Below are 10,575 nucleotides of genomic sequence, written 5' to 3' on the forward strand. Positions count from 1 at the left end.
CACACGCGCACTTTGATGAGGTACATGTTACGGATGGATTATGATGAGTTATGATCTGCCATGAATATAATCGAAGAATAGAGTCTGATGTTTGTCTGAGGGGAGACGTTTGGGCAGTTACGGTAATATCATTCAAAACAGCCGCGAGCGCCCTCGTGCTGCTACACGTGACTACTGCATGTTTTATGCATTGTCTTTTAACAGGAAACATATAATTCACATATAATTGACTATGTAGGATTCGAGTGGAGCTTCGCCAGAATGTACAAGTTCATTGTTAGGATTTTCTGGTGTGATGTTTTGTTGTGACTCTCAGGCTCATGTGGGAGGAAACTTCAGAACCAAATGTGCTTCATTCATAGTCCCTCCTTCTCCCCTGAGGTCTCTGGCTGAGCTGCTCCTGCTCGGGCCATGGCGCTGCCGTCCGCTCATTTCACTGTATACGTGGCGCTTCAACTCGTTATTTTTGCATTATTTAACGTGATTCACTTTGGTGCTGGAAGCTCCAATAGTTTGTCCCTTTTGCAGCCATACGATTTCCTTTATTACAGCGGAGTGCGCGCGTACTTTGGTGAGGAGTGGGCGAAATCTGCGGATCTTCTGGAGAAATCTCTTCAGACCAGAGACACACTTTTTAAAGTTCGCAGACAGTGTCATGACGAGTGTGAGACTGCGGGAAGAAATGCGCTCAACAAACTCGGCAAGTCTGACTTTTTATTGCTCTAACTGGCCACTTTGGTCAGTTGGATTTCATCATTCTTTAGTGTATTATTGTGCAGTAGAGTCAACCAATCCATCATTACCAGAGAGGGACACGTGCAAAGACTGATGACAACACATTTATAAAGTATAGCAACAATTACAACTAACCCATGACAAGCAAATCACCTATGCAGTTTTCCACAATACATCATAATAGAAGATCTGTCTATATGCATGATAAGTAATGAGTAATTCTCCTGTATTGACAGATGTGGAGGACGGCCATAACTGGGATCTGTGGGCCTTGGACTGGGTGCAGCAGAAAGCAGAATGTTTGAAGTTTTGTTTGGGAAAGTCGGCTTCTTCGGTCGGTCTGCTCCCTGTCTCCACTGATATCGAATATGAGTTTGCCTATCGCAATCCGTACAACTTCCTCCAGGTCACGTACTACAAAGTAAGTCCTGGTTCATTGCTGATTAGATGTTGCAGCATAAGAACATGTATGTCATTACTGGGCCACATCACTTTGAGACAGTCATTTATCTAAAATCTTTCCCTTTTCTCAGCTGGACAAGCTACAGAAGGCAGCATCAGCAGCTCACACCTACTTTGTTGCAAATCCCAATCATTTGGAGATGCGCAACAACATGGAAAAATACAGACGCATGGACGGAGTAACACAAGAGGATTTTCAGGACAGAGAGGTTGAACATGAAAGGCACTGGGTAAGTGAACAAACATACAGTGTTACACCGAGGGCTTAGCTTGGCTAACACCAGACTAAAATCACAAGTGATGTTTAGTCTGGGGACCACCAATTCATTTTCTCGTAGGAGAGGCGTGGTTTACGATCGTCCATAGCCGTTTATTGGGCGACACGAGAAAAAAAAAAGTCTATGATGCGTCTGCACGTAGCCACAGCCAATCATATCATCGTATCCGATGACGTATGACGTACCCGCTGTAAACTTTTGAACTAAACTATTTAGAACAAGGTCTAAAGCTTGATCGAAAAATACCATCGTGTCTGCTGCAGTCGGATCCGCAAATAAACTTTTTTTTTAATCCGTAAATAAACTACAAGCTTCCGTATATCGAATAGCGCGTCATCGTCTTGCCGTCCCTCCTCGTTCTGTGCTTGGTTCCCAAATCCATGCGAAAATTTCAGCCATGGTCCCCAGGCTGCTGTGCAGTTCGAAATGATTCGAGCGCACACAGCAGCATGGCATTAGCCAGGTTACCGAGGGCTGCAAAAATTCAGGGATTTTTCAACGTGGGACATTTTCCATGGGAATTAATGTGAATACACAGGGAGTTAACACAACTGAATCAGAATCAGAATTGTTTTACAACTAGGATTGTTTTGCAGTTCAATCGTGCAATTTGAAACATAAAACACATAACACATAACTTAGATTTGACATAGAAGAGTGTGAGTGTATTCACAGATGTGCAGGTTCATTCAGATGTCCATTCAGTTTTAGCAGCAGATCTGAGTGTGGACAGACCACATAGTGCAATAGAGCAGTGCAGTAAATGGAACAGGTTATATGAGTCTGATACAGACTTATTGCTTCTTTACAAACAGATATAAACTGAAGCACAAACATTTGATTGTTATACACTGAAATATCTGTCACGGCAGAAAAGAGAAGTCTCAATTTTTTTTTTACGATGTTTGAGCACCAGGGTTTGAAGAGGACAGTGTTTAAGGTTGTGGCCGACACATAAAAGAGATTTTGGAAATGGCATAATAGAGTCATTCCATGTTTGTACCTATCTTATTACTACATCTCTTTGTAATACAGCTGTGCAGTATTACAATATGATATAAGTCTATTCTGTCATGATCTGAGTTAGAGATCAGTGAATTTAGCCAAATAAATGATGAAACAAAATCATTTTATAAAACATTGCCGTTTGTTTATTAGAAAGAGTAATAACCTCATAACCGCCACCTGAACCGAGCACATTTTCTCCAGTTTGGCTTAAACCAAACCTAAAAGCTCCTTGAAAAAAGTGTCATAATAGCAACAAAAATGAGATGAAAATAAGGATGAAAATGCAACAAAAGAGCGGCAAATACGTGACGAAAAAAAGCATTGAAAAATTGACTAAAATGTGTCACTAAAAAAGTGAAAAAATGCGACGAAAAAGTGACTCAAAATGAAAAATGTCAAAAAGTGACGACAACGCGAGGAAAAAGACCTACTTGGATGAGTTTCATAGGTCTTAGCTTTCAAATGAGGTGTTACTCTGGCATATATAGGCTGTAAGAAGCTTTTAGATTTGGCTAAAGCTGAACTGGAAAACATACACTCAGTTAAGGTGGGGGTTAAGAGAATTTATCGGGAATGTTCCGCCTCTTTGCAACCCCTGTTATACAAGAACTCAACCAGGACTAAAATGTGTGCCACCATGAAGGACCTTATGTGTTTTACAATATCCTCTTCATCTCTGCATCAATCTTAGGTTTTGTACGACGCTGCTCTTCATCTGGAGGCGGCCAGTGACTGGGGACGAGCTGCAGAGAAGTGGAAAGAGTGCGTAAAAGAAACTTTGCGACAGACGGAGGAGTGCAGGGTGCAATGTGTAACAGCCTCACAGCATCTGCCCGAAGACAGAGGGGAGGACAGTATCCACGGGGCGCATGAGAAGGCCGCAGGTACGGGACATGGATGATGTGTTGTTCTACAGTCTGATAAGATCCAAGACAACTAAGATTTTGGAGTCTATATAACCTTTATTAGACACATGTCTGTTTTCTGTCTTGTTTTTTTTAGCTCTTTCTCTGTCACACCTGTCACGGCAACAGTCCTGTGTCACACAAGTCGCGACTCGACCCGGAAGGATTTCTGCTCAAGAGGACTTCCTGCCAACCCAGCTGGAGCACCTGCACATCGCACAATTCAAAGGTTTAAAGCTCAGACTTCACTGACACAAAGGAAGAAAACACAATTTTTCACCCATTAATAGTGAGTCTAATTGATGAAACTTTATTCATTTGCAGATAAAGTTACAAATGCCCTTTTAGAAACACCTTTAACCTCTTAACCCCAACACATTTTCTCCAGTTTGGCTTTACCCAAATTTAAGAGCTTCGTGAATTAAAAGGGAGTTCAGCTACCTGATGAATATGATATGAAACTGTTCTTCGGTCGACTGGAACTGACTCGTAGATTCCGCAGTCTCCTCCCTGAGGGCATTACCTTGAAGAGACTGTGTGACGGGTGATGAGTTTTGGAGGACATGGCTCTCAAATGAGGCGTTACCCTGTATGCTGTAACCTTTTAGATTTTAGTAAATCTGAAATGGGGAAAATGCACTTGTTTAAGGCGGGGGAGCTGCACATACACACTGAAAACGTGGTTCCAGAGAGGATTATGCTTTTAATTTATTGTTTCATCATGACAGACTTATTTACTGCAGTAGATAATATTTACGATCAAAAGGTGCAATTCATCTTCATCCCAGACACCATCAAGTGACTGTAATACTGTAATATTTAAGGGTTTCGTTCCGCATTTTTAACTTGTATTTTGTTCCACAGCTGGAGACATTTCGGCCGCCGTTCAAACCCTGCGCTCTTTGCTCCTGTTTTACCCCACTGACAAAGACAACCTGGACAACCTGCAGCTCTACTCTGAGACTCTAGGGGGAGACAAAGAGTCAGCCAGCACGCAGCCGTCACAGGTACGCCATCTTTGTTTTATTTATTTATTTTTGGTTTATTTAACCTCTTGCCTGAACTGAGCACAGTTTCCTCAAATCTAAAAGCTTCTTGGGAAAAGTGTAAAAACAGCGACGAAAACGAGGATGAAAGCTCAGCAAAAAAAAGTGCTGGAAAAGGAACAATAACAAAATAAAAATGTGACGAAAGTGTGACAAAAACACAACGAAAAAGAGCCAAAAACAGCCTGAACTTTCGGAGCTCACAATCCCTAATCCATCATATCACAGTGGAGCCAATAATATCTGCTTCCTCAGGGTTCATTTTGACTTTACATTTTGATTTATACTTGACTTTTTATTTGGCCATTCTAATACAAAAACAACATTTCCTCCAGAAAACGATTGGGCTTAAGCAACTTGTTAATTTCTTGCCTTTTTCTGTCAAGAAGATAACCTGAAAATTGAGTCAGTTGAATCTACTTCCAATCCTAGTCCTTATTCAACACCTTTTTTTTTGTTTAGATCCATTGAAAAACCCATCACAAAAAATCTAATCAAAATACTGAATCCAGATGTGCTTCTGTATCTTTTGTGCAGGAGATTGTGAGTTATGTGCGTCGTTCACTTCAGGAGAAAAAGCTTCTGTATTTTGGGATGGAGAACCTGGACTTCACCTTCACCGATCCAGTGAGTGACACATGACTTCACCTTTCTTACAATCAACAAGCTTTTCAAATTAGAGCTGCAGTTCTGTGGTCTTGCATTGCCTAAGATCTGCTCTGTTTACAATAGGCCTCTGCAAACTCTTTTTAAAATGCATGTTTCATTAATATATTCATTGTCAAAGCTGCCGTTATTCTTTGAATTAACTCTTGGTTCAAAAACAATAACACCATTTGTAAGAAAAATTACCAGATTCTTGTGCTTTGACTATAAGAAAGATGGCCGCCATAGAATAATGTTCTGAAGTTAAATGCAGATAAATGAGATACCAGCCTTAGATTGTAGCATTTCACTCAATAAAAAACACATTTGTGCAGGATCTCTGGACCCCCGAGGACGTCGTTCCTGAATCACTGAGAGAAAGTTGGCGGTGAGAAAGGGGAAATCACACTCCTCTTGTGTTATGAATTTGCAAGATGATTTTGTGTCCATGTCTGTAGCGCTGAGAAAGAGCAGATGATTGAAAGGATGAACAAAGAGGAGCCACTGGAGGACGTGGATGACAGTGGGTTTTATGCAGGTAAGAGCACCATTCCTGACCTTTCATTTTTATGGAAGAGTGTTTGTGATTCATTTATTTCCATGAACTCTCTGTAGGGGGCGCCGTCGATCGGGAGGGCGTGACCGTCACCATGAACGACCAGGCGCTCAACGGAACAAACCGCGTTGTCCTGGACGGAGTCATGACCCAAAAAGAGTGTGACAGGATTTTACATTTAGCTTCAGTACGTAAAGGTCGCAGTGCTTCATTATTAACCTCTGAACCCCCGTCTGAACCGAGCACGTCTACTCTAGTTTGCTTTAGCCAAAGAAAAATGTGCCAAAGAAGTGACAAAAATGTGATGAAAAATGAAAAATAAATTGAGGAAAATATGACAAAAATATGACAAAAATGTGATGAATATGTGATAACCATTTTCATGAAATATGGAAAAAAAAATTGACAAAAAAGTGACAAAAATATGACAAAGAAGTGACAAAAATGTAACAAAAACGTGACAAAAAGGTGACAAAAATGTGACAAAAATATGAAAAAAGTAACAAAAAGGTGACAAAAATATCACAAAAACGTGACGAAAATTTCAGGAAAACGTGACAAAAAAGGTGATGGAAAATTGATGAAAAAACGTGATGAAAAATGTGACCAAAAAACTGGCGAAATGATAAAAAAAAAAACTGTCAAAAAAACTGATTAAAAAGGGACAAAAATCCAACTAAAAAATTGACACAAAAATTGACAAAAATGTGACAAAAAATTTATGAAAAAATAGTGAAAAAATAGTGACGATAAAGCATCAAAAACGCCACAAGAGCGCAATATAAAAAAGTGGCAAATGCAACAAAAGAGCAATGAAAAGAAATGACTACAACGTGGCGTCAACGCAAGGAAAAGGATCAGTTTTAATGAGTTTTGTAGGTCTTAACTTTCAAATGCGGCGCTACACACACTATAGGCTGTAACCTTTTAGATTTGGGTAAAGCTGAACTGCAGAGAATGCGCTCGGTTAAAAGTGTGATTATAAAAAAAGTGATTAACACTTAGAGAGAAAGTCACCATTGTCCTGTGTGTGGTTGACAGGCGGCCGCTTCAGCTGGAGACGGATACCGCGGGCGCAGGTCTCCGCACACGCCCCACGAGACGTTTGAGGGTCTGACGGTGCTCAGGGCGGCCAAGGTGGGACACTCATACAGACTTTGAAGAGATAAGGTAAAGGCAAAGGGCTCCATATTGGAGGCTCATTCACGATCTGTCATCAGATAGAGAAGGGTGCACTTGTGTGGGGTCAATATTTGCTCTTGCGTTGATACATTTCTCTCTCATAGCTGGGTCAGGAGGGCTTGGTGAACGAAACAGATGCTAAGCTGCTGCACGAGCTCGGAGAGAGAGTCAGGACGCTCCTTCACTCGTACTTCAGGAGCCCCGCCGCACTTTTCGTCACTTTCACGCACCTGGTCTGCCGCAGTGCCGTCGCAGGTGAGGCACTATGTGTGATTTGAAATACACCACCTGACCAAGAAAACCTGGATCTGACTCATTGCTCTGATCTGGAGTTGCTGTAGTTGGTCAGGTCTGGGTTCAGCAACACTATGAGCCCAAAGAATGAGATCAGCTGAACATCCTGAATGACCAGGTTATTCCATCAGTGTTTTTTTGTTGTTGTAATTTTCCCACATTGAGTAGCAAGACAGAGTCCAGATTGTCCAGATGGTCTATATGCCCCATACAAGCGGCTACGAACAGCTGGAGACTTTCAAAGTTGACATAATATGTACAGAGTCTTTTTTTTGTGTGACTTGGCAACCTCAACTACATGATATGAGAATGTACTAGTCCCAAAAGTCACTGTGCATTCACTTGATGTGTCTTGAGTAAATATACATGTCTTTCAGTCATGTGACTTTTGCTGTTATGATGGCCATTTTGAATACCAAAGTAGAATTATTCAGTACTACAACATGTAACAATATCAATAACAATATCTCTACTAAGGATATAAATGAAAGACAACTGATTGACAGTGGCATGTTTATGTAATCGTTATCATTGTTCAAGAAGATAAAAGTAAAAGCACTGTTATCTTCTTGAACGCACATTTATGCGAAGAAACCAGTGAGTCAGTATTTAAGCTGTTCGAGACGTTAGCATGCCAACAGTTAGCATTTAGTTTTAACGCGATAAGCCTCTCCAAGAAAAAGCCCTGAACCACACTCCAAACATCAATCCTTGGATACAACATATGACAGAGGTCAGAGCTGAACTGTTACTGTAGTGTTTCCTCAGTGTTCACAAATGTGAGCCACACATGTGTTTATCGTGTTGAAGCCATTGGCAGTTGGTTGACAGTTGCTAACCGGTAGCATGCTAATGTCTTGAGCAGCTTAAAAACTTACTCAGACTGAGACTCTGTTGCCATGATAAACTTTAAAATCCCAGAGAACGGTTTTCTGTTCTCTCTTTGATGTGTTAGTTTAGTCTTCAGAGTGGTTATATCACAAAAACGTGTCTATAGGGTCCATGTTCTTTCTATTGTTTTCTTTTTGATCAATAATTATGAGGTCATAAAAATGCCACTGTCAATCAGATGTATTTCATTTTCATCCTGAGTGGAGATAATATTGTTACATGCTGAAGTACTGCATAATTCTACTTTGGTATTCAAAATGGCCTCCGGAACTATGCGTGATGTCATTGGAAACGCGTGTATTGTTTAAACTGATGTGGTGCAGGTGACCAGGAGGGTAGACTGGACCTCTCTCATCCCGTTCATGTGGACAACTGTCTCCTGGAACCTGAGACTAAACTTTGCTGGAAGGAACCGCCGGCGTTTGTGCACAGAGACCTCAGGTAGAGCTCGGTTTTATGCTTCCAAAAATACTTTATACAGTTTTATGTCAAAGGAATTACGGACAAACCTTTCTGTCAACAGTGCCCTTTTATACCTGAATGACAACTTTGACGGCGGAGAGCTGTTCTTCACTGACAGGCATGCAAAGACAGTAAAGGTTAGTTTATTTAAGCCATATTTGTCTCACTGGCCACTATGCATTTTTTCTAACTTACTTAACCTACAAGCCATATAGAAGTTTTACTAATGACTTTATTGCCTTTAACTTTGGGACTGACATGTAAAGGACGTTTTTCTTCTTTTCTGTTTCCTGTATTTATGATGTATTTTTTTTGTGTTCAGGCCAGAGTGCGTCCGTCCTGTGGGCGTCTGGTGGGCTTTTCCTCTGGTCCAGTGAATCCACATGGAGTGACAGCAGTGACCAGCGGCAGGAGGTGCACCCTGGCTCTGTGGTTCACCAAAGAGAAGCTCTACAGAGACATGGTGAGGCCTGAGCTGATATATCCTGCACATGGGGCTTAAATCTAGACTTAAAGTGCATATGACAGGTTTTAATGCTTTTGAAAATATTACTCATTTAGATGGATAACATCAGTTGCAAGTTCATTAGTTGTATTTTTTTTTTGTATTTTTTTTTCTTTCAGTGAGCAGCAATTTTAAAGAAGAAATGTTAGGCAGAAAAGTTATTTTTATTTGAATGTTTAAGCTTATGACAGGAAGTGACATAGATAAAGGTTAAGTTCCAGAGCAGCTTGACTCATTTCCCATTGGCTTAACATGGTTGGCACGGCAACAGTTTAAAATCTTCTTCTATGTCACTTCCTGCCCGTGTCCAATAAGGAAGTGAAGCTATAAACATCACAAAAAGTAGATAAACTAAAGAAACCTGGGTACAATCTTTAGCAAAATCTTAAATATAATTGTGTATGTTCTAGCAAAAATGTTCACTTTAACAAATATGGAGGAGGTTTTGCAAATATCTTATAAACCCGACCCGTGTTCTCAGATATGACGGACATATGTTTACATAAAATATTAAAGGGATATTTCAGGATTTTTGACATAGGGCCTCATTTCCTTGTTATCCAGAATGTTGTCGATTTCTGGAGATAAATATTTTTTTATTCATGCAGTCCTTATATTTGAAGAGTTTCGTGATGCTAGGCTAATGCTAGGCCATAGCGCAATACTAGAGAGAATCATCTCTGTTCAGGGGTTGAAAGACTCTTGCTCGCCTCCTGACTCTGTTTGTGATCCTTGTGTGTCACAGGAGCGCGAGGAGGCGGAGGCCCTGTGGCGTGGGAAGAGCGCGGGCGAGGCAGGGCAGGAAGCGGAGGGCGGCGCCACTCAGGGACGAAACGCACGCCAAGCACCAACGGAGCGCAGCAGAGGGAGTGGCAGAGCTCAGGGCAGGAGAGACGAACTGTGAGACGCACAAAGTTAAGGCGAGGCAGGTGACGTCACAACATTCTACAGGGCTGTGATGAGGAGCTGCATTAATCAGGCAGAAGAAGTTAAAGGAAACCTATTAGCAAGGCCTGGTTTGAAGTAAATCAAATATAAACTCTGAATAGATCAGGTGATGGCAATCGAATCGAAATTTTATCATGAGAGTCCATTGTCTCTCTACATTTATGCAGCCACAACAAAATCAACTTCTTAACAATTCTTATTTAATCCACCTCCATCTACGCTGAAGCCTGTAGATCAGGGGTAGGCAACGTCAGGCCCGGGGGCCAAAACCGGCCCTCCATGCTCAAACTCTGACCCAAATCAGAGATCAAATGCCTGTTAAAGTACTCTAGAAATGTGTAAATACTGTCAATTCCTTAAAATGTCTTAGCAGAGCACCCTTTTAGGCCATAATCCTAAAAGAAAACTCATCAATAGGTAGAAATGACTTAAATCTACTTGAATTAAGGAGATTAAGTCTAAAGTTTGATTTGGTTCTTTTCTTAATTCAGATTATTTTGTATAATTTCAAGTGAATAATAATTTGCCTGATTTCCTGTGGGATTTCTATTTGTTCCATTGGCATTAGCGTATTTATCTGGTGTTAGATTAGTTCAAACCGACTCAAATTTAACATTAAAAAAACCTTTATTCAAGTGATTTTAAGTAATTTATCTAT

At 40.8% G+C, this 10,575-nt stretch overlaps 1 protein-coding gene across 1 annotated transcript; it reads left to right on the plus strand.

Moving 5' to 3' along the window:
- The first annotated feature begins 211 nt into the window (after positions 1 to 211).
- On the plus strand, positions 212 to 9,894 carry p3h3 (prolyl 3-hydroxylase 3). Its single transcript, XM_079561394.1, has 17 exons — positions 212 to 292; positions 382 to 700; positions 972 to 1,156; positions 1,269 to 1,427; positions 3,175 to 3,367; positions 3,486 to 3,617; positions 4,253 to 4,395; positions 4,972 to 5,061; positions 5,415 to 5,467; positions 5,538 to 5,617; positions 5,695 to 5,822; positions 6,677 to 6,772; positions 6,922 to 7,072; positions 8,326 to 8,443; positions 8,526 to 8,601; positions 8,787 to 8,927; positions 9,715 to 9,894. The coding sequence occupies exons 2-17, from the start codon at positions 412 to 414 to the stop codon at positions 9,871 to 9,873; spliced, it is 2,193 nt and encodes a 730-aa protein (XP_079417520.1). The 5' UTR covers positions 212 to 292; positions 382 to 411; the 3' UTR covers positions 9,874 to 9,894.
- Positions 9,895 to 10,575: the final 681 nt, after the last annotated feature.

The sequence above is a fragment of the Gobius niger genome (assembly GCF_951799975.1).
Source record: "Gobius niger genome assembly, chromosome: 8".
NCBI classification, from domain to species: domain Eukaryota; kingdom Metazoa; phylum Chordata; class Actinopteri; order Gobiiformes; family Gobiidae; genus Gobius; species Gobius niger.